The sequence below is a fragment of the Solanum tuberosum genome, unplaced genomic scaffold (assembly GCF_000226075.1).
Source record: "Solanum tuberosum cultivar DM 1-3 516 R44 unplaced genomic scaffold, SolTub_3.0 scf00008, whole genome shotgun sequence".
NCBI classification, from domain to species: Eukaryota; Viridiplantae; Streptophyta; class Magnoliopsida; order Solanales; family Solanaceae; genus Solanum; species Solanum tuberosum.
In genome coordinates, this window is record NW_006238934.1 from 1,171,934 (window position 1) to 1,195,623 (window position 23,690).

The following is a 23,690-nucleotide window of genomic DNA, read 5'->3' on the forward strand; positions in this document are numbered from 1 at the left end:
CTTCTATCTATATTGGACAAAATTCTTCCCAGCTCTTTCCACACTTTTACTTTTAAAAAATATAACACGTTGATTTATATTTCAAAACGTGTTAGATTTATTTGTTGCATCTATATATGTGAAGCACTATTTCTAAGTTTCCTTTTTGGCACACAACCACTATTATTTCTAATTAGTACAAGTTGTACACTTTCACATGCATCTGTGTTAATGGGACACAGAAGTAATTATTTTAGTTGTTGAAAACTTCATGCACTTTGCTCATCTAAGAAAAAGAGAAGTTCCCCAATTATTTGTATTTGTAGAAATAAAATTGATAATCGTGATGTCTGAACCAACAACATCCACCTTGACTAATTTCACAGAAAACTTGCAACCAACCGGCACAAATAGAGTAACTTTATGCAATAATATTCCGACCACAAATCCCGGAGTCTTCAAAAATCTAAAACCAAACTGCTTGAACAATAATTTCAACCATAACTTCATGGTGGAGAGGGGTGGTGGCTTAATGAAGAACATGTTTATAGTACTCTAATTGAATCATATTTTTTATGACCAAATACTTTATATTCACAAAAAGTAACATTCTCTAGCTCTCCAATCAACCCAAAAATTTAAAGGACTTAGAAAACACTCTCCAAATAAATAATATACCGAGTCTAGTCCCACAAGTGAAAGTCTGGAGAGAATAGAGTATACGCATATCTTATCTTTATTTGACAAGGTAGAGAGGCTGTTTTCGAAAGACAATATCTCCAAATAACAAGCCTATCATGTAAAATGAAAAAAATGCACTAATCAAGATTGTGGAGTAATTAAGATATATTAATGTGGCCTTTATTATCATCATTATTATGCATGGTGTTGTGACAGATACCAAACACTACCAACAAACATGATCAATCCAGGAAAGGTGAAAATAAACAACTTACACAAAAATGTGATTCATGAGTTTATAGTGTTTCCAAGAAAGACAAATGAATTTAGCCATAGTTATTAGAAATTACAACAAAATTCCTGACATTTTGACCATGAACTAAAAATCTAAGTTAATGTACTTTGTTTGTGACATTGGTGTTCGGACTAGCTAGCCTGTACCTCGACTAATCCATCTGGCTGCAGAGTATGTCGTGTAAATTTTTCCTAAAAGGTTGAGATGAATTCACATTACATAACTAGGACTAGAACCTGAGACCTCGTGGTGCTTACTCCTATGCTACAACTCATGTTGAGACTTCAAATCCCATCAACAAAATAAAAGATAAGAACAAGGTACAACGCGAATAAAATGCGTGTTAATATATTCTGAAGTATAAAATGAAGTACAACTGTGAAAACACTTATCTGATGCCTCTTGTAAGTATAGTCAATTTAGGCCATTACAATATCTATCATTGCCACTTGTGTAACAGGAGATCGATCCATGTAGAAGAATCTGATTGCAGCATTGATGCCATACACAGAGTTGAGGGCCAAGAACTGCTTTAGTTTAGTGGAAGGAGTTGTTTGTCAACCTCAAGTCACAATCATTGGCAATAAATTCCATTTATTTTCACATTTCTTGGTGCTCATTACTCATATTCTTAGGAACTTTGACTATAGCAATGAAGAGGAATTTTTTCCTATAAAAAGTGAACAAACTAACTAACCCACCAACTTCTCATATCAACCACTTGAGTACTAATATATCTTCTTTGGTATCTTAAGAGCCAAAAAAATGGATAAGATAAATGTGGAAATGGAGCAGATAACGAGAGCAGAATCAGTAGAAATGGATGATCAAAAACTGGTTTATGATTCTTCGGTTGATCATAAAGGACGAGTTCCTCTTAGGAGTTCAACTGGTGTATGGAAGGCCTCACTCTTTATTATCGGTAAGCATCTATACAACAACTAGCATACACACCGAATAGCTTCACTTATATGTCTAGTTTTTGTTGCTCTCATGATTTATACTTACTCGAAGATCAAGAAATTTAGATTCTACATTTTGTTGAAAATGCTCCTTTATAGTTATGTAAATGGAGATACTGATGAACCGTTACCTTAACAGTGATTGAATTCAGTGAGAGGCTGAGTTTCTTTGGAATAGCTACGAGTTTGATTATGTACTTAACAAAAGTCATCCATCAAGACCTCAAAACAGCAGCAAAAAGTGTCAATTACTGGACAGGAGTCACTACCTTGATGCCATTGCTGGGAGGCTTTCTCGCTGATGCATACTTGGGACGATTCTCCACCGTTCTTCTCTCTTCCACGGTCTACTTCCTGGTAAACACAATTTCCGCTCCTTGCAATTTTCAACATGAAATGGTAGTTTAGAGTACTTCCTTAAGATCAAGAAAAACATGTGCAAAACTTTAGCTTTCAATGGTTGGTTAAAAATGTTCTACTTCTAGATAACTAATGAATTTTTTTTGGAAATCCAATTCGAACAACAGAAAATCGGATCACAAATTTGGCTCTAGAATCATTGAACTTTAAGACATTGTAATGAATCGATGAATTTTCTCTTACTTGTTCTGGCTTAAATGTGGATCAGGGCTTGCTTCTATTGACAATGTCTAGAGTGGTCCCGAGCTTAAAACCTTGTGAGAGTGACCTCTGTGATACACGGAGGAATGTCCATGAGCCAATCTTCTTCCTAGCAATCTACTTAATCTCTGTTGGAACCGGAGGACACAAGCCTTCTCTTGAGAGCTTTGGAGCTGATCAGTTTGATGATGAAAATCCTGAAGAAAGAAGGAAAAAAATGTCATTTTTCAATTGGTGGAACTTTGGGCTATGCTGTGGACTATTACTTGGTGTTACTCTTATCGTTTATGTACAAGAGCATGTTAGCTGGGCCATGGCAGATGTAATACTCACACTAGTTATGGCTTCTAGTATAGCCATCTTCTATGCAGGGAAGCCAGTGTATCGTTTTAGGAAGACGACTGGAAGTCCATTAACACCCATGCTAAACGTGCTCGTAGCTGCAATTCGGAAAAGAAGCCTTCAACTTCCTTCAGATCCTTTTCATCTACATGAAGTTCCCAAGTCAGAAACTACCCAAAGGAGGCTCTTAGGCCACACCAAAAGGCTAAAGTAAGATTCAAACTTAGTCGTGATTAGGTTATGCAATTACTCAGGAAAGGTTTATAAATATATCATTGAAAACAATTTTTTATCATACTTTACAGGTTCCTTGATAAAGCAGCAATCCTAGATCAAACTCAAGATTCGACAGAACAGCAACGGAATCCGTGGAAACTTGCAACTGTCACCAATGTGGAAGAACTGAAGCTAATTATCAACATGATACCTATTTGGCTAACCACTTTACCGTTTGGTATATGCGTAGCACAAGCTGCAACTTTTTTCTTAAAACAAGGCGTGACAATGAACCGGAGGATCATTCACAATTTCGAGATTCCCCCAGCCTCAATTTATGCCCTGACAGCTGTTGGCATGATAATATCTGTTGCTTTCTATGACAAAATCCTTGTACCTTTCCTGAGAAGGACAACAGGAAATGAGAGGGGCATAAATATTCTCCAAAGGATCGGTATTGGAATGATCTTCTCGATCTCTACTATGATCGTTGCAGCTTTAGTCGAAAGAAAAAGACTGAATCTTGTTGACAAAAATCCACTCGAAGGTTCGAGTTCAATGAGTGTGTTTTGGCTAGCCCCACAATTCCTTATCCTTGGAATAGCAGATGGATTTGCCTTAGTGGGATTGCAAGAATTCTTCTATGATCAAGTACCTGATTCCATGAGAAGTTTGGGCATTGCACTTTACCTTAGTGTAATTGGAGCTGCAAATTTCATTAGCAGCCTGTTGATAACCATTGTGGATCATATCACAGAGAAAAGTGGCAAGAGTTGGTTTGGAAAGGATCCAAACAGCAGCCGGCTCGACTACTTCTACTGGTTGTTAGCTATCATTACAGCTGTAAATTTGTGTGTTTATGTCATTGTTGCGAGGAATTATTCGTACAAGAATGTTCGCTGTAAGGCAACTATGTCTGTGGCTGATTGTGATGATAGGGATAATCGCGAAGCAATGGTTTAGTTTATGTAAATATTCATCAAGCTTTATTTAAGAAGTTCACTGTAATAGTTATAAAAATGTATTCTGATAAGCTAAATGGAAATAAAATTACTTGTTCAATCTCAGTCACTTCAATTGCTTTCCTCTTGTAAGTATAGTCGAATTAGGCCGCTATAATATCTATCATTGCCACTTTTGTGGCAGGAGATCGATCCAAATAGAAGAATCTGATTTCAGCATCAAATGCCATTCGCTGAGTTAAGGGACAAGGACTGCTTTAGTTTAGTGGAAGGAATTGTTTGTCAACCTCAAGTCACAATCATTGGCTCATTACTCATATTCTGAGGAACTTTGACAATGCCAATGAAGAGGAATTTCTTCCTATATAAAGTGAACAAACTAACTAACCCACCAACTTCTCATATCAACCACTTGAGTACTAATATATCTTCTTTGGTACTTGAGAGCCAACAAAGAAGCATAAGATAAAGAGCAGAATCAGTAGAAGTTGATGAGATTCTTCGGTTGATCATAAAGGACGAGTTTCCCTTAGGAGTTCAACTGGTGTATGGAAGGCCTGCCTCTTTATTATATCGGTAAGCATCTATCCAACAACTAGAATACGTACCAAATAGCTTCACTTATATTTCTAGTTTATGTTGCCCTCATGATTTACACTAACTCGAAGATCAAGAAATTTAAATTTTACATTTTGTTGAACATGCTCCTTTATAGTTATGTAAATGGAGATACTGATGAACTGTTACCTTAACAGTGATTGAATTCAGTGAGAGGCTGAGCTTCTTTGGAATAGCCACAAGTTTGATTATACACCTAACAAAAGTCACCCATCAAGACCTCAAAACAGCAGCAAAAAGTGTCAATTACTGGACAGGAGTCACTACCTTGATGCCATTGCTGGGAGGCTTTCTCGTTGATGCATACTTGGGACGATTCTCCACCATTCTTCCCTCTTCCACGGTCTACTTCCTGGCAAACAAAATTTCCGCTCCTTGCAATTTTCAACATGAAATGTCAGTTTAGAGTACTTCCTTAAGATAAAGAAAAACATGTGCCAAAAGCTGTTGACCCTACTAGAGTAGTAACACTAATCAACTGTTAAAATCTGAAAATCGGATTAACATGGTTGGTTAAAATGTTCTACTTCTAGATAAATAATGAAAACTTTTCGGAAGTCCAATTTGAACAAGAGAAAATCGGATCACAAATTTGGTTCTAGAATCATTGAACTTTAAGACATTGTAACGAATCGATGAATTTTCTCTTACTTGTTCTGGCTTAAACGTGGATCAGGGCTTGCTTCTCTTGACAATGTCTAGAGTGGTCCGGAGCTTAAAACCTTGTGAGAGTGACCTCTGTGATAAACGGAGGAACGTCCATGAGCCAATCTTCTTTCTAGCAATCTATTTAATCTCTATTGGAACCAGAGGACACAAGCCTTCTCTTGAGAGCTTTGGAGCTGATCAGTTTGATGATGAAAATCACTATACCATTTGGTATATGTGTATCGCTAGCTGTAACTTTTTTCAGAAAACCAGGCGTGACAATGAACCGGAAGATCATTCACAATTTCAAGATTCCCCCCAGCCTCAATTTATGCCCTGACAGTTGTTGGCATGATAATATATCTGTTGCTTTCTATGAAAAAATTCTTGTACCTTTCTTGAGAAGGACAACAGGAAATGAGAGAGGGATTAGTATCCTCCAAATGATCGGTATTGGAATGATCTTCTCCGTTTCTATCATGATCGTTGCAGCTTTGGTTGAGAGAAAGAGACTGAATCTTGTTCACAAAAATCCACTCGAAGGCTCAAGTTCCTTATCCTTGGAATAGCAGATGGATTTGCCTTAAGTGGGATTGCAAGAATACGTCTACGACCAAGTACCTGATTCTATGAGAAGCTTGGGCATTGCATTATACCTTAGTGTAAATGGTGCTGCAAATTTCATTTGATAACCATTTGTGGATCATATCACAGAAAAAATGGTAAGAGTTGGTTAGGAAAGGATCTAAATAGCAGCCGGCTCGACTATTTCTACTGGTTGTTAGCTATCATGACAGCAGTGAATTTGTGTGTTTATGTCATTGTTGCGAGGAATTATTCGTACAATAATGTTCACTGTAAAGCAACTATGTCTGTGGCTGATTGTGATGATAGGGATAATCATGAAGCAATGGCTTAGTTCATGTAAATATTCTTCAAACTTTATTTAAGAAGTTCACTAAAATAGTAATATCAATGTATTCTGATAAGCTAAAAGGAAATATAATTCCTTCATTTCCTCTTTAAGACATGTATGAGTTCTATCATCTATGGAAAAGAGAGAAAATACCTGATTCAAAGCACTCTTTGAAATTTCATACTCAGCTATCAAAATACAAGTACCTATCAATATTTTCACAAAGGGAAAAGACTCAAATATGCCATTGAACTTTGAGAAAAGACTCATCTATGTCTTCCGTTAAAAGTTTGGTTCATCTATGCCATTTCTGTTTGAGAAAAAACTCGCCCATACCATTATTTGTTAACTGAAATATTATAGATGAATCAAACTTTTAACGGATGACAAAGATGAGTCTTTTTTCAAAGTTTAATGTCATATTTGAGCTTTTCCCTTTAAAAATGATTAGAATTGCTCATTTGCACAAAAATACTATTGCAATTAAGATGGTACTGAAATAAGTTGTGCGGACTCCTTACTTTCGATATCGTATGTGTCGGATTCTCCAAATGAAGAAAGCTGCTTCGTATTGAACTGAACTATTATCCTGGTTCTGCAGGCGATACGTTCAATGTCAAAGGGACCTGCAAAAATTATACATGGAGTAAATCAGTTAAACTTGAAATAAAGGAGGAAATGAGAACAATAAATGAAATAGAAATGTGAAACAGTAAAAATTCAAAATTAAACCAAATGTTGGTGTAATAATCTTTTTTCAAAGAAATAAACTTCTTATTAACTCCCACAAGTTGGGTAAGAGTAATACCCTAAATCACAAGGAATGTAAGTGTAATGGAGCGAAACATGAGATGAGATCTTTGTAATTATTCCAATATAAAAATAAATATATACACACGATATAGGTAAGGTTGGACTATGATTTAAGAACATGACTTTTTAGTTTAACGTGAATAAGTCTGTTGGTCCGTGGGGCTTGAACGAGGTGAGATTGAACTGAGTGGGTCAAATAAGAATTTAATTAGAGTAAATGAATAAAAGAGTGAAAAAAATACAAGTGACATTAGAGTGAATGAATACAATCTTTTGTATTTTTGTATTCGTTGATATTGTCTAAATATGATCATGAATACAAGTGATACAAGAACGAATAAATACAATCCCTTATATTTTTTGTTGTTTGTATTTTTGTATACATACATTTTGTATTCATCAATACAACCTAAAGGCACATATGCATACAAGTGATACAAGAACGAATGAATACAATTGCAATTCGAGGAAATAAATATAATCCTCTGTATTTTTTGTTGTTTGTATCTTTATATTATATACATGAAAGTTGTATTCGTTGATACAACTCAAATGCACGTATTAACACAACAAATACGACTACCCGACACCTCAAAAATAATAGAAATACAGAGAAAGATAAAAATACAAAATACAAAAAAAAGATGAGAGCAAGAAAGGCGAGAGAGATTATTTCTTTGGCCTAATATCTCAAACGATTGCTATGAATGGTAAATATCTAAACTATAGCTACTGAAGCTTAATTATGTCCAAAAGTTAGTCATTTCTGAAATTTTCAGAAAGGAACTTTAATTACAGTAATAATAGCTTTCAAACCATATAAAAGGACTTTTCACTTTCTTTAAAATTAGTGAAAGAATAACTGTACAGATAAAGAACTATACAGAATAAGTTGTGATATGTTAAATCATCATTATATATTAACAGTTTTCTCTTCACTCATCTATCGCCTTCACGGGGATCAGTGCTGATCCTCACACTTGAGCACAGTCATGATTTGAGACCTTGAAACACTTTGCCTGTTATTGAGAACATCAATGTAACTCCTAAGCCTATAGCGATCGGAGTTTGTCAGTGAGAATGGAGGATTTAGAATGAGTGATGGTGCTTCTACTTGAAGGAATGCTAACAAGCGTACTGCTTTTGAATAAAACACCACTGCATCTTCAGTCCGACCCATGTACTCGTCAACCTGCCACATATTTCAATATCCAGTAAATCCTTTAAATTGAATCTTAGAGATTTCAAGTTTTTTTCCCTTCCTAATGTTACATGGCGACAATTATATATTGTTGCTAATCGAAATTAGTTCCACTTTTACCAAACACTACCAAGATAAAATGAAATACTTACCGCTCCCTTTCTGCCGAGGTCTAGTGCAGATTGAAATATCATCTCCATTGCATCTGGTACCTCGGCATTTCCTAGAAACAAGCAACAAATAGACATAAATGTCTTCATCTTTATTTGCTAAGGCCATAAATAAGTAGGTTTATGAGTTATTTTCAAGCAAAAAACTTAAAACATTACCACAACTAGGAAGGACAGATGTAAGACAATAGCTAAAGAAAACATTTGATGAATGCAGCTATTTATCATCTACGGAAGAGTTGGTAATTCCATATCTCTAGATCCTCTTGAGAAACCATAAAGATTGCTAGCATATTTTTTCTTGACTAACAATGGATTAAAGCTAAGCCGGGCATATTAAAAGCTAGTTATCATCCTACTAGAAAAAGGGGAGGAAACAAAACAAAGGGCAAACCAAAAGCACAGTAACTGCGAAAAGGGTCACATATAAAGCACAAAAAGGTCAATTAGAACAGGAAGGCACGCAGCACAAGTTTCAGTACTTGATCATACCATGCACTTTTTTCTTTCAGTAAGTTCAAATATTTACCAGGCTCTATATGTTTGGCAAGTTCCTCTGCCTTCCCAACTTCACTCAGAAATGCTCTTTGAATATGAGATAACACATTCTCTGGCCCCAAATTGTTACAAGTGTCCTTTTTAATGTCAGGCCTAACTCGACTGTCCCTTAAAATCTCCATCAATTCAGCAGTTTTTTGGTTTGGACTTCCTTCAATTGCTGATGCCGCTTGTGTATGACAAACATGCAAGGCTTGCTTCCATATTGCAAGCATGACAAGCTCAATTGAAAATGCTTCCAGATGCTTGCCTGCGGCAATCTATAAACAGAACAGACAAGTATTAGTGAGAGAACATCAATAATGATCAAATAATAGCTTAATCTGCCAAGCCAAAAAGAATCATGAGGAGGCATAATCGTCTACCAAGCTATCAAGATTGCTAGTGAACACTGAACAGAAGAATGCATACAGTAGCACCAAAGAAAAGTTTCTAAAGAGTAGGCAGATGCAGATACAAAGATATCACCAGCATTCAAACATTTAGCACTACCTAAAATTAAAAAGTTTGGTGCATATTCAAGATATATCAACTATAGGCAGATAAAGAAAACCTATAATCTCTTGAATCAATACAGACTTAAAGAACAAAACACAATAGGAGAGATCAACTAGATGTGATTAGGCATAGATCATATCATTACACTTGCACCAAGTTCAGTGTTATAAAAAAATTTGTATCTTGGGATAAATGCAAGATATGAACATCTAGTTTTGGAGAAACCCTGCTTTTAAAATACGAATTATCTACAGTTAGAATAAAATAGGATGTAATAGAGCACAATGGATACTAAGAAACATTACCTAACCCCCTATTAGTTTGGGATTGAGAGCAGTTGGTTGTTGATCATGTATGGGATGTTTGGTTAAGTCAAACTTGCAAAACTAGATATCTCCAATATAGTTAGAAATTTATATTAACCTAGAAAGATAAATGAAGCTTAGATCATAAATTACAAATCAAAATAGAACGTGATACCATTTAAATGACCTGGTCCACCAGGAAAAACACTTCGTTTTGCTTTATGAAATTCTTTTAAAAGGTTTTTCAGGAATTAAAAAGTTAACTTTATGTATGTAAAGATGTATTAAAAAAATGTACATAAAGATGTAAAATACTTCAGCAAACAGCTCATGTTTGTACTTAAACACCTTCTATTCACATTTAGCACAATAGAAATATTTTCAACTCAGAAACAGAAAATGATTTCAAACTTAAGATATTGAACACAATGCAAAGCAATAAATATGTTTTAACACAAATTCCAGTAATAAACAGCCAAAAAAAGAAAGAAAAAGAGCAGTCTATCTGCACCTAGATGAAGATGTTCATCCTTCTACGTTTTACTATTGATAAATAACTGGGAAAAATACATCTTCATCATACCTAGGTACCTTGAAAAATGCTTTTGAAGTACACGGGGATGTAAAACTTGATAAATTTAGATGACACAAGCTTGAGCAAAGATGTTAGACCCCTACTATGCATGCAATAAATCAATGATAAACAAGAGTTGAAAGGCCACCACAGAACTGTATTGCTCTCTAAATGAAGAGTAGGAGAAAAAAGATTGCAGGATATAATGAACTAGACTTAAGTGTTCTCCCTCCACCCCTGCATGCTAAGAACCACCTAACATATTCAGATATAGGACTTCTAACATTTTTGAAGGGAAAATGCCTTAACGTGAGTTACCTTCTCATTGACCAGCTCTGTGATAGCAGAAGCAGAATGTTGCAGCGACTCAATTCTGGCTATGCCATCAGTTGGCTTCTCCAGAGGGTCTACTATATCTGTGGATCCTTGTGAAGCTCCTGGAGCAGAAGAGGGACTTTCCAACCTTAGTACTATGCTATTAGTTGCAGGACCAGCAACAACCACAGACTCACTTAATCTAGAGTCCATGTTCCCAGAGGCTTGCAGGGAACAACTTGATCTAAATGGTGTATTGCTAAGCCTAGAAGCACCTGCTGAAGAAGATGAGTCCATGAGGGACCCAGACACAAGGACATATTCCCGCTCAATCAATTCGAATGAATCCGCCACTGTTGGATCAGTCAATCAGGTGAATGCCAAATCAGCAAATTTAAATCTGACCAAACTAGTGATAGGATAAACAAAAGGAGAATTTTCATTTCAACTATGTAGGCAAAAAGAAAATTTGGAACATTATTGAACAGAGCACCTCTTGGACATAGTCTATGGTCCATGGAACTGGATTCCTTCAGCTTGCCTTCTGAATGTCGGTGTTGGCCAGGACTAGAACCAATAACATTTGATTTATGGTTGATGTTGCTACAATTCAAAGGAGGACCGGTTTTGTTTGAAGCACTTGTAACTTCTTTCCTATAATCTTTTGCATCATGAGAAAATCCACAGGAAGATCTCAGTGATATCCCAGCAAAAGAAGGACCACCATCAGGATTGCTGGAATCATCATCTAAACTAAATGGTAAGCCATCTTCTTGAAAAGTTTCCTCAGTGCGCCTTACAGGATTGCGTTCTGTCAGAGAAAACCCATCTATTACCCTTTGAGGTCTCTGATTCCTGTGTAGCATGTCCAAAACATAAAGTCAGTGCCATGAAACGTGTATGTCATATCAAGTATGTTAATTCATCAACTAGCTTACCTAGACAACTCATCAGGCTGCTTCTGTGCAAGAAATGGGTGGTTAAAGAACTCTTCAAATGTCAACCGCTCCACTGTGCGTTCAGATATGCAGAAATAGAAATTTTGAACTTTTCATAAGAAAATGCCATGTAACGGTTAACTCAGGCTTTCAATCTTATGGCATTTTCGATGGCAAAGCATGTAAAAAACTATGATCTAAGTACTGAGGTTTTGGAAACAATCAATGAGTGGATTTTAAATTATTGAAATCTAGTCAACATAAAAGAAGTACCTGGATTACGGCGCAATAACTTTTGACATAAATCTATGCAATGAGGACTTAGATTCTTGGCATCTAGAGGAAATTGCAATTTAGTGGACCTCATTATGTTTTGGAGCAACTACAGGAAAAATGGAAAAAAGTTAAAACAGGGCTGGCTACAAGCCATTTGAATGTCACCAGTTAAACTGAAATTGAAACAACCAATAAGGTAAGTTACTATGTACAGCTGAAAAGAAATTAAACCTGTATTTGATTGTTTCCAGTAAATGGGGTTTTGCCAGTTACTAGCTGGAACAGAATGGCACCAACACTCCAGAGATCTGCCTGTGTTTTGAGCCAAAAGTTAATATGAATTTAAAAGAGAATAGCATATGGACTGGTGTGTGTAGAAAGAGAATAACACCTTTGCATCATATTTTTGAAGTTGCATTATTTCGGGAGCCATGTACAATGGCGACCCGCATAGAGTTTCTGCAAGCACCCTAGGCTGCAAAGATCTGACAAGAGAGAATGGTAATTTTGAGCGGACAGCTTAGGAGAACCTTTAACTCTAAAGCTGCAAATCTTAAAACAGAAGGGAAGGATGAAAGAGAATCTAGCAAATGTTTTTTCTGAAAGAGATGAAAAATGTTAAATAAAAGACCTTCTCCGTGGAAGGGGGACATTAGGAGATTGACGTTTCTGACAGTGTACTACAACTTTACCTTGCAAACCCAAAATCAGCAATCTTCAAGGTGGAGTTGTCATCAATTGCAGACAATAGAAGATTCTGTAGGATCAGGACACAAGTCAATGAGTTGACAGTTCCACCGAACGACAATTCAAATTCTTAGAAGTTTCCAGAATAGTACTTATCTCCGAAAGAAAGAAAGAATTACTACCAAAGAGAGACTATTTACTCCTAGAAAACCACACATTTGGTTCCCCTCCCTCAACTAAGATGTACCAAATTGAAGAAAAAAATGTCACTATATTTGTTTATAGACAGTCGTCTCCTTGGATTATATGGAGTAGCATGGTCAATAAGGATTAATATAGCCGACCCAACTAGTTTGGGATTTCATCTCCTGAATACCTTCCTTTTCTTTGATATATTTATTTTGATTAATGAGTTAATAATAAGAAACCTACATTAGAGAAATGTAATTAGCTATTCAAGAATAAGGCAATTGCACACCTTGGTCACCCGTAAGTCATGCAAGTATTTCCAACAATTCAATCGTTACTTTTAGTTTCTTCAAATCATTAGCTACTAGGATCTGGTTATCAATATAGTAGATTGCTTCGGACAGAACAAGGCCACTGCTACTTGGTAATGTCAAATCATTAGTACACGACTGATCAGTAGTCTCTTTGCAGCTGTCATTTTTCTAATATTTACAGAAAAAAGCTACAATGGTAGACATTACATGGTCATGACTTTAAAATGAGAATTTCTGGAAAGGAACATACGTTTCAGCACCTAATGCTCCTCTTTAGACAAAAAACAACTAAATTCATATGTTTAAATTTGTAGCTTGGGCTGTCAAGGCAACCACCAAAGCAAACTAAATTTTGAGCATAACACACGAAGGAAAGCAAACCTGAGGCTTTAGGTCCCTGTGGATTAGATTGTTTTCGCGAAGGACTTTTAGACCAGATGCTGTGGCATGATATGAAAATGAATATTACCATGCGGAATTCATAAAAGAATATTCAGTCTAAAGTGAATACAGGAAAATAGGCAGAAGAAAATAGAAGCTTTACAGTTTACACAAACCTAGCTGCTGCATGAAATGTTTGGCAGTTGCTTCTGCGATTCTCCCTTGACGTCGTTGTATGTACATTGAAAGATCACCCCCTCTGCAGTACTCTAAAACAATATATATTTTCCCCGGATCCTATAACCCATGCACGTGAGGGTTCATTTAGATAAGAAGCAAAAAGCGTATATGAAGGTCGGAAAAACATTTTGTTTCTCTTTTAAGCAATTATAAAGCTAGTAACACAATGCAACTCCAAATAGTAAATATACAGTTCCAAATTTACATAACATCTAAAAAGGATATACTATCCATCCATAGCTACGCATAAGTGCTGAATTTTTAATCATCATCTAGAGTTTAAAAAGAGAAAGACCACAGCAAGTTACCGTTACACTTCAAGAAGGGAAAACTATCTTTACAGTGGGAGTTAAATCTCTCTTATACAAGTTAGACACTTCCTAATAATTTCATATTGTTACTAGCCTCTTTCCCCAAGCTTCTAAGAAGCCAAAGGTGCTTATTTTTTTTAAAAGAAAATGTTTCTATTAGAGATTAGCCAAACTTCTAGGAAAAATGTAAAGGGTCGTTTGGTAGCTGGTTTGGAGGTGAGTTATGTAGGTACTATATCTTGCATAAGTAATATCACGTTTGGTAGCTGGCATAAGGAATATCACGTTTGGTGGCTGGTTAGGAATAAGTTATTCATGTTTGAAATTAATACGGTGTTTGATTTGCAATTTAGAAACTCAAATAACTATACTAATCTAAGTTACGAGGGAATGTATGTATTATTTATGTAGGCTAGAAAGCGTAATAACTAAATCTTGCCTAACTAATACAAAAACTAATACATACTCGTAACTAATCTCTATATTTATTACTAATAGATGCATAATCTAACCAGCTACCAAACTACCCCTAAGCTTTTTTGAGTAGTAGCATAAACAAATTTGTTCAACTAAATATGTAGTACAGACAATGAAATTGAATTGAGTAGAGTAGGACCTCGATCATGTCGTGCAAGTGAATAATATTAGGATGACTGATTCTCTGTAGAATAACAATTTCAGATTTGAGGCTCTCTTTGAGTTTACTGTTGAGCCGAGCGGTAACAATCTCCTTGATCGCCACTTCTGTGCCGTTGACACGGTGGCGTGCTAGCCACACCGTCGAGAAAGACCCCGCCCCGATTTGCTTCTCAACCACATAGTCCCTAATCACAAATTTCCCACCTCTGCTCGTCGATTGATCCATCACACCTGCAAATATCCCCAAACCCTAACAATCCGAAGAAGTCAAATTGATATTCAGATTATGCCAATTGCAGAATAAATCAAATTCAAAGTTTTTTGTATTGAAGTTTTGGTAGAGAGGCGTACAGATTATGGAGATGAATTGGTGATAATTCAGATTATCAGCAAGGAATTCTGGTGATTGTGATTAAAGATAATGAAGAGCTTGAAGAGAGATATCAATGGAATTCTTCATCTTCTTTTATCAGTGTTTGTGTTGGACTTGGAAGTTTGATGTTAGTGTGCCGTGTCAGGGTGCAGCGGTCAACATACATATTTGCACTTAATTTACCCTATTTATCCGGATTAGTTTACGTAAATGCATTCATGAATGACAATTTTATTAAAATATCACACCTCATAGCAACCAACTTCATTGATCTCTATATCACATATTCTTAAAATGCTTATTTATGGAAAAAATAATAATTAGGAGTTCAATATTTATATAATTATCAAGATGACAAACTCATAAATAGGAGTAAAGAGAAGAATTTGAAGATACAATGGTGCCACTTTTTTATTTAATAGGCAGGCTTAATAAAATAGGGAAAATTACGTGGTTGAACAAATTTATACTATTTAATTAGTCATTATAGCTATAGTTTATTGTAATTATTACTCGTGACTAACATTAACTATTAATTACATGGGCTGACTTCGAGTTTGTATAATTAGTCAGATTTGTATAATTCACAACTAATAATTCTTCATTTTATTTGTATTTGTATACGATTGTTTGTATTTGTATATGACGATGATTTCCTTAGGTTTTTACTAACATTAACCATTAATTACATGGGCTGACTTCGAGTTTGTATAATTAGTCAGATTTGTATAATTCACAACTAATAATTCTTCATTTTATTTGTATTTGTATACGATTGTTTGTATTTGTATATGACGATGATTTCCTTAGGTTTTTCAATTTTATCACCGTATACATTCAATCTTTTTTTTTTTATAAATTTTTAAAGTTTGTATAAACGTGTAGTTTTCGGATTTTGTATAATATAATTTATATAATTTAATTTGTATAATATAATTTGTATAACTGTTTAAAGTTCATATGTTTATGTTTGTATCAATTTGTTATTTCGAGTTTTATCATATTTGTATAATTTCAAACTTTGTATTATTCAATTATACAAAAACATGCGAATTGTACAAACGTACCCACAAATTATACAAACGAGATGCGATTTATACAAATTATTGTCCTCTCTTGCTCGCCTCTCTCCTCCCTCTCCCAGTCTCCCCCTCCCAATCTCACTCACCAGATATACAAATACATATGTATACCAGTTACATATACACAATTACTTTGACATATATACATATACAATTCGTCTCTCTCCACTCTCTGCCCTCTCTCGCTCGCCTCTCTCCTCCCTCTCCCAATTTCGCTCGCCGCTCTCCTCTCTATAACATGTAGCTACAAATTGTAATTAGCAAACTATAGTTATGAAACTTAATTAAGTTATTTTTGAGTGACTATATGTGAAAATTCCCCAAATAAAAATAGAATACACATACTAATCAATGAAAGAAATACTAAATTCTAGCTGTGTGATGCCTCATATGCTCATAGCTAAGGAATTAAAATCAAAGATTAAAAGAAAGTTTTTGATGAAATTGAAATTATATAACTAAATAATCTAATATAAAATTTCACATCTACCTAGCTATTTTAGTGAAAGCAAAACTTGAATTATCTTTTCTAAGAAGGAGGTACATAACTAATTAACACAACATTTACAACATAACAAAATATATAGAAAACTAAATTAGTGTATGCATGGGACAGGTCTTCATCACAATAAATCTAATTTATTTTACGTAAATAGTTAATTCATATTAAATACTCAATTGATGTACATTTCAATCATATTTTGAAAATTCTAAAATATAATTCAAGCATAAACTTTTTCTATAAATAAATATCACTATAGCAATTTGATTTAAAGTTTATCAAATGATAAACCTAGAAACTCGTTTACATGTGTCTGGGTGGTGTAGTCGGTTATCACGCTAGTCTCACACACTAGAGGTCCCCGGTTCGAACCCGGGCTCAGACACTTTTTTTTTTGGTTTTCCATTCGGTGTTTGGAGCTCCGACTAAATTTAGATTGCGAAGGCTTTTTTTCCCCAAAAACTTTTGTAGTTTTTCACTCGGTGTTTGGAGCTTCGACTAAATCTAGATCGCGTACTACAGGGCCCATTCAGCTCCCCAAAAAATCATACCGTGCTTTTTAGTTTTTTTTGTTTCACACTCGATGTTCGAAGCCCAGACTAGAGCTTCAATTAAATTAGAATTGACACTGTTTTTTGTTTATTTCCCACTTGGTATTCGGAGAATCAAAACCCACATTAAAGCTCCGTCTAAATCCAAATCACGCACTGTGCTCATTCGAAGGTGACACTTCCAATCAATTTTCTCTATACCCACGGCTCTCGAACTAAAAAACGAGAAGCAATCCCACCGCACTTCATCTTCATCTTCATCATTCGTGCACCATTCCAAAAAATTTCAAACCATTTTACTACTCTCCGCAGAGCTGAATTTCCAAAAGCCTTCAGACTTCAGTCCCTTTTTCCCTTGCTTTGTGTCCGGTGAATTCTAGGGTTTCGCCTATTCTTCAACAATGGATTGGGGAACTGTAACCACAGAGGATCTAATTGAGGCTCTACGCGAAGTCGAGTGGTCATCTCCACCACGTCCCTTCTCTGAATTCTTCTCTCGCTTCACTTTCCCCCGATCTTATTCCAAATGGAACAGTCGACTCAAGTGTAATCTCTACTAGTACGTTCTCTTAATTGGCAATTCAATGCACTAATTAGGTTTTTCTGAATTGCATTTAAAATGTTTTTTTTTAATCTTTTGCAGTTACAGGACGAATTACTTTATTATGATTGTGGCTATTCTTGGTAATGAAAGATTATTGAGTTATGTATATGAATTTTAGCTTTACCGTGTTTATTTTGGAGCTCATAAGTACATTCATTTGCATTTTGTATTGCAGCATTGGGGTTTCTAAGGAAGCCACTTGCAATTGTTGCTGCGCTTTTGACAGCACTTAGTATTGCTTTTCTAAATGACAGGTATTCTATTCTGATCTATTGGTTAGGTTTTTTTTGCCATTAGAGTTTTAGTTTACATACCATTTGCCTATATTTTGTATTGTTGCCTTTGCTTTTCTAAGGTGGAATGTGGGGGAAAGAGGGTAAATGGTTAGAATAAACAATGTGAAGGAGGGGGGTGAGGGGTGATATGGGTAAAGGGGTTGGTTCTTTTCACGAGTCTGCAAACATGGCAAGTTTAAAAAGCCAGCTTGGATTAAATGCACAAGGTGGAACTTCATTAGCAAAGAAAGGCAAATATGATTTGTACGGGTAACGACAAGGGTGTTTCTGTGACTAACTTCTATCGGTGAGCAAAGTTAAGGGAAGTCAAAAGGCGAGTGAAAAAATTGAACCTTTTCCAGATAAAGTAATACCTTGGCTTAGTTGTGCAACAAATGAAATATTTTCAATTTTTTTGTTAAGACATGGGACGTGGATCATCTTGAGTGGTGGGTTAAATAGAGACGAACCCAGGATTTGAAGACTTTATGTGCACCAATCTAAACTTTAGTTGGATTTGAACCTTGGTCTCACGAGTGGTACCTTTGGCTTGTACCAGCGGCACAAGGCACTCCTATGCTACTCATAAGTGCACTGTTAATTATATCCTAGTTTCTACCAGTTTCCCAAGATAGATATACATATATACACATGGTTTTTTCTAAAGTTAATGGGTGCATATGCACCCCAACTTTGCATGTGGGTCCGCCTATGGGGTTAACACCTTTTGACATCTATGTCCTTCTTGATCCGCTCGTCTTTTTCGTTATGCTTTTGTGCAGGTTATTTATATTCTCTTTTATTCAAATTAAACTTGATGCTTTTCCAAACTGTTCTTATTCATAAAATTTCAAATTCTCCTATCTATCATAGGGTTAAAAGTTAGCCTTCCTAGCTTTGAGTTATTTTTCTTGGAGACTTATATGGCTTTAAAACTGCAGTAGGTTGAACAGGATAGTCTTTTGGTTTGGTCTACGAGTAAATAATACCCTTCTGATGCAGGGATGTAGTAGTGAACTAAATGATTTTTTCATTCGTGACACATTAGCATACCCTGCCCTCCATATGGAGAGAAAATGACACAAGTTATTTGAACTCCTTGAAAGTTTTTCTATGTTTTTCCCTGGTCAATAATAATTCTTTCATATTAGAAGGAAAAGCACTCATGTTAGCTTGTTGCTTCAGGTTTTCTGGTTATGCGTCAATAGGTAGAAGAATAACCGATTCCAACTGTCTGTTTTACTATCTGTTGGATATACTAATCTGTTTGTTTAGAGATGCATGTGAAACAAATTTAGCCACCTAACATTGAAGTACAGATGTATCTCTTAACTGTTTTTTTTCCCGGTATAACATGGCTATTGCATATGACACAAATGCCATGATAGACTTTTTGAGTTCATTACATTATGTGTATTGATATTTTTCCTGTAAATACTTCATAGCACATTCTCGATGCTTCTGGATATTTGAATATATTATCTTTAATAATCAAAAAATAAAATTTCCACTGAAGAAATAAGGTTTGATAATAGCATTCATACTTTATTCCTGTATCTTTTAATGTTGCTAAGGATTGTTCCTGCAGTTTTGCAGGTACTTTTAGTGAAAAGGTGACAAGAACTGTCAGACAGTTTTCACCTCATTTAGCTGCAAAAATGAGGCCTGCACTCACGTAAGTATGCATGTATATTTATATTTTTAAGCACACTGAGGCTGTATCGCTGGTGACATATATTTGATAATGTTCAGGCCGGTTATTCGAGGGCGTCCATCCACTAAAAGAGCAATATTCATTTGTGGAAGGCCTCGTTGGGTGTTTGTCTTTGTATTCTCTATAGGTACTGGAAGTGTTTGTTCTAGTTTATGTTTTCTATCTTCCTTTCTCTTCTTTACTTTCATGTTGAATCTTTGGGAGTTGAATTATGAAATTCTGTTTGATACTGTTGTGCAATTGTGCAGTGAGTTTCTTCCTCTGGTTTGTTTCCTGTGGCCTTTTAACCGTCCTTTGGGCTTTTGGTATAGGTCTTCTTGGTGCGTTCTCTCTTCTTATTGTAATTTTGTTTTTTTGTTCAAATTCTATGTTATGATGGAATAAAACTCTCTTCTCTCTCTCTTTCAGCCACTCTTGCTCATGCAAGCTTCAGGAGTCCTAATTTGAAGGCTCGCCTCAATACATTCCGTGAAGAATTCCGAGCTGTCTGGCGCAACTATAGTGAGCTGTAGCTTCAGTTGAGTTCCGGTTGCTCTACCAATCTGCAATTAGATGTACTGATTCACTCATTATATTTTTCGTTGGCTTATCTGTAAATTAGCATGGTCTAATCAGTCTTGAAATAGTAACAAGAATGTGTGGTTCAGCAGTTTACATGCTTGTGGGAAGTCTATTTTCCTTTCGTAAAAGAAAAGGAAAATACTTGTCGATCCTGTACTTCTGAAATCTCTCTCCAGTTTGATATGAAAATAGTGAAATGCTTACCTACTTGATTAAGAAAAAACTAGTGAAATGTTGACGTGATGGCCAAATGGATTGATCTATTTAGTGGAAGTTTAGATATAAGCTAAGATCATATGACCTACAAGGCATTGTTTTTGATTGTTCTAGTGAAGCCTTAAGTAGCTGGTACATTTCTACATTCTTTTTAGTTTTAAATCGCTGGTGCATATTCTATAGTAGAGGTGCATTCCTTTCTATTCACTCATGCATTTTTTTATACTTGTTCAAATTTTTTTTTGAAGAAGAGATGGTGTGCCTGTTTCTCGTTTTATGAAACCTCGAGGTTTGTATTGACTCAATTTGAGCATTATAAAACACTTTTAGCTTATATAAATCCAAGAGAAGACTTGAGGGTCAGTAGGAGCTGTTATTTAAAGGAAGTTGTGTCCACATATACCTCTTTCCCCCGGTGTACCACTTCAATTATGGAAATGCAACTAATTTGGTTAAGCTGCATCTCAAATTTTGCCCAGCCTCAAATAGTATGCCATTTCTTTGATGAGACTTCTTTAGATGGCAGTTTGACGCCTTATAGCTCAAAACTGTGTATATCAAAGCTACACATTACAGATATTTTCTTGAAAAAATGGCTGCTATTTAGACTTGTGGACTGGTCTCTGGGATATTTGTATAGGAGTTAGCCGTGCAATGTATTAGTTTCCTTTGTTAAATTCTTACCTGTGGTTACTGATTTCTGCAATTTATATACATATTAGAGGCTTTGGGTTATCTAGTACGCAAAGATTCTGTCGTTTGCACATTAGCTTTCTCAGATTGCTTTTGTTCAGTTTATATCACTTGCAAACTTGTTATGCTTCTCCTTCCACTACATATACTTGCATCTTGTTAGCCTTCCCAGATCCAAGTTGAAAACAATGCATCTTGAAAGAGATTCTTGGTTTCTTTCTCATTGGCTGATGCAAATTACATGTACTTGCTTAGTAAAATCAGAAAAACATTTTGGTGTGGTGGAAGTTATATATCATAGATGGCCATTTGTGTTCCTAGTTTTTCACCTATCCATAGTAATCATAACTCCAATTACTCCATCACCAACTATTGTTGTGGAATGAATTAGGTATAGAATCACTTTATCCAGACATCTTAGATTCGAGTCTAGGAATGGAAAAAAGGGATGAGGCACAAGTATCCCTAGACTATGACACTAGTTAAGTTTAGGTGTGTCTCTGGGTTTTGGTCATAGTCTAGAGGGGTACTTGTGCCTTATCCCATGGAAAAAATATTCTGTTTTAGGGGGCTGTGGTTAGTCAGGACTTCGAAGCTCATGTCGGACATAATGAAAACCCAAAGAGAAAAAAGGTGAACATAATGAAAACCCAAAGAGATAAAAAGCTTGAATGGATAAAACATAGTTAATAAAGAGCAATATTTCTTTTCCCTACTTTCATAAATAAATCATTTACCTATTCTATATTCCTAATGAAATTTCTAACTTCTAATCATAATCATGAATTCAAAAAGCTTACACAGAGTTACCAACTATAATCTGAATGAAATTCAACAAATCATGATTATCTTGTGCAAGAGGGGAAGCCAAATTCATGTCATCAAAGTCTTGATTGCACTTCAAAACAGCAGTCCTAGCACCTGCTCCTAGTTCACTTAAAGGTCTTGCTGTTTGAAAAGCTACTCTCATGCTGTTGAAATCTATACTGATCAAACTATATGCTCCACTACAAGAGCCCAAAGCAGCTTTAATATTTCGATCTGTTTCTCTTTGCAACAGAATTGAACACTTATTACTTACTCCTTTCACAAATTTTGCTCCCAAATCAATTGCTAATGTTTCAAGATCATGAACAGTTTTCGCGGTTTGAAAACGAGGATCTGATGCAATAATCTTTAAGCAAAACTCCGGGTCTTGGATTTTCGTGTGACAAAAAGTTGTCACTAAAGGTGATTGGCTTGTGGCTAGCTTTGTAACACATGACAAGAAAATAAAAAATATAAGTGACGCTGAAGTGAAAAATAGTTTGCCCATCGGAGCTATGTTTTTTTCTTCTATGTATAAAATAAGCCTTTGAACATGTCTATTTATAATGGAATTTTGAAGTTTGTGTTTATGGTTAGGAGATGTAAAATATGAAGTAAATGCTAAAATCGGGTATAAAGTACTACTTTGAAGTTTGATTATAAAAGGAAAAATCACATATTTAATATATTACAGACCAAAAATATAATACATAGATATAATTTTTTTAATGTACAAAACATTAACTATTTAAGAAATCACGATTTTGATCTAAAAAAAAATGGAAACTTGGGCTAAATTAGGGAGTGAGATTTATGGGTTAATTTTTATGTATTTGTTCACTCATTCTTCATATAATTTTCCCAAAAATAAAAAAAGGATTTTTTTAAAAAAAATATGTAATTTAAGCATCTAAATTATTTATTTGTAAATAGTTTGACTTGTTCTAAACATAGCAATAGAAATCTTACAAAATATAACAAATTCGGTTAAAAAAAAATAAGTAAAAAGGTAAATTTAAAAAATAAAGATTTTGTACGATAATTTATGAAACCAGGTTTTAATTCCTTAATTTGCTCTTTGTTAAACTTTCACAATTCTTTCAACTGCTTTGAAACAAAATATTTTTTATTCAATCGGCTTTGAATATTTATTTTGAGTTAGATTATTAAAATAGATATTTCGATTTTGATTAATTAAAGTTTTGTGTTGTTTCAATTTCAGAAATTTAGATAAATCGATGTGGTTACCAAGAAAAAAAAATTGGTTTTTAATCCGGTACAATAAATCGCATGATTCACAATCGTGACATTAATATATAATTGATATTATTACAAAAAAATTCAATATAAATACTTTATTTTATTAAAAGTAGAACTTAGATGAACTACATTTTTTGTTAGCACATATTTTTAAAAAACAATAAAAGAAAAAGTATAGTATATGTTGAGAGAAGCCCAAAATAGTCCCTCATCTTTGAGTTAAGACTCAAAATCATCCTTGAGTTTTCACATGGAGCACTAATAGTCCTTCATGTTTGCAATATTGGTGCACTTTTGGTCCTCCCCTAAACTTTTGCCTATTTTTTAACATTAATTTTGTTCATAATTTTATGTAAGGAATGTCCCATCGTCTTTTTATATATTTAATAAAAATAATAACTCT

The 23,690-nt window shown here is 34.9% G+C and overlaps 3 protein-coding genes, 1 non-coding gene and 1 pseudogene across 4 annotated transcripts; 4 read left to right on the forward strand and 1 right to left on the reverse strand.

The window, feature by feature from the left end:
- Positions 1 to 1,571: 1,571 nt before the first annotated feature.
- On the forward strand, positions 1,572 to 4,158 carry LOC102587852 (protein NRT1/ PTR FAMILY 5.6-like). Its single transcript, XM_006338946.2, has 4 exons — positions 1,572 to 1,877; positions 2,057 to 2,274; positions 2,546 to 3,090; positions 3,186 to 4,158. The coding sequence occupies exons 1-4, from the start codon at positions 1,721 to 1,723 to the stop codon at positions 4,057 to 4,059; spliced, it is 1,794 nt and encodes a 597-aa protein (XP_006339008.1). The 5' UTR covers positions 1,572 to 1,720; the 3' UTR covers positions 4,060 to 4,158.
- A 226-nt stretch (positions 4,159 to 4,384) lies between these two features.
- Positions 4,385 to 6,310, forward strand: LOC102597349 (protein NRT1/ PTR FAMILY 5.7-like; annotated as a pseudogene).
- Positions 6,311 to 7,831: 1,521 nt separating this feature from the next.
- On the reverse strand, positions 7,832 to 15,190 carry LOC102588179 (serine/threonine-protein kinase ATG1c-like). Its single transcript, XM_006338947.2, has 14 exons — positions 15,001 to 15,190; positions 14,627 to 14,899; positions 13,636 to 13,756; positions 13,460 to 13,518; positions 12,581 to 12,645; positions 12,280 to 12,373; positions 12,120 to 12,200; positions 11,886 to 11,994; positions 11,613 to 11,685; positions 11,168 to 11,529; positions 10,678 to 11,027; positions 8,954 to 9,242; positions 8,407 to 8,477; positions 7,832 to 8,245 (listed from the first exon to the last, which is right to left on the reverse strand). Exons 2-14 carry the CDS (start codon positions 14,873 to 14,875, stop codon positions 8,015 to 8,017), a joined length of 2,154 nt encoding a protein of 717 aa, XP_006339009.1. The 5' UTR covers positions 14,876 to 14,899; positions 15,001 to 15,190; the 3' UTR covers positions 7,832 to 8,014.
- Positions 15,191 to 16,917: 1,727 nt separating this feature from the next.
- TRNAV-CAC (transfer RNA valine (anticodon CAC)) lies at positions 16,918 to 16,991 on the forward strand. Its single transcript has one exon. It is a non-coding gene; the product is annotated as a tRNA-Val (tRNA).
- A 378-nt stretch (positions 16,992 to 17,369) lies between these two features.
- LOC102588512 (PRA1 family protein A1-like) lies at positions 17,370 to 20,518 on the forward strand. Its single transcript, XM_006338948.2, has 7 exons — positions 17,370 to 17,716; positions 17,801 to 17,841; positions 17,937 to 18,015; positions 19,625 to 19,711; positions 19,789 to 19,877; positions 19,999 to 20,070; positions 20,159 to 20,518. The coding sequence occupies exons 1-7, from the start codon at positions 17,559 to 17,561 to the stop codon at positions 20,260 to 20,262; spliced, it is 630 nt and encodes a 209-aa protein (XP_006339010.1). The 5' UTR covers positions 17,370 to 17,558; the 3' UTR covers positions 20,263 to 20,518.
- Positions 20,519 to 23,690: the final 3,172 nt, after the last annotated feature.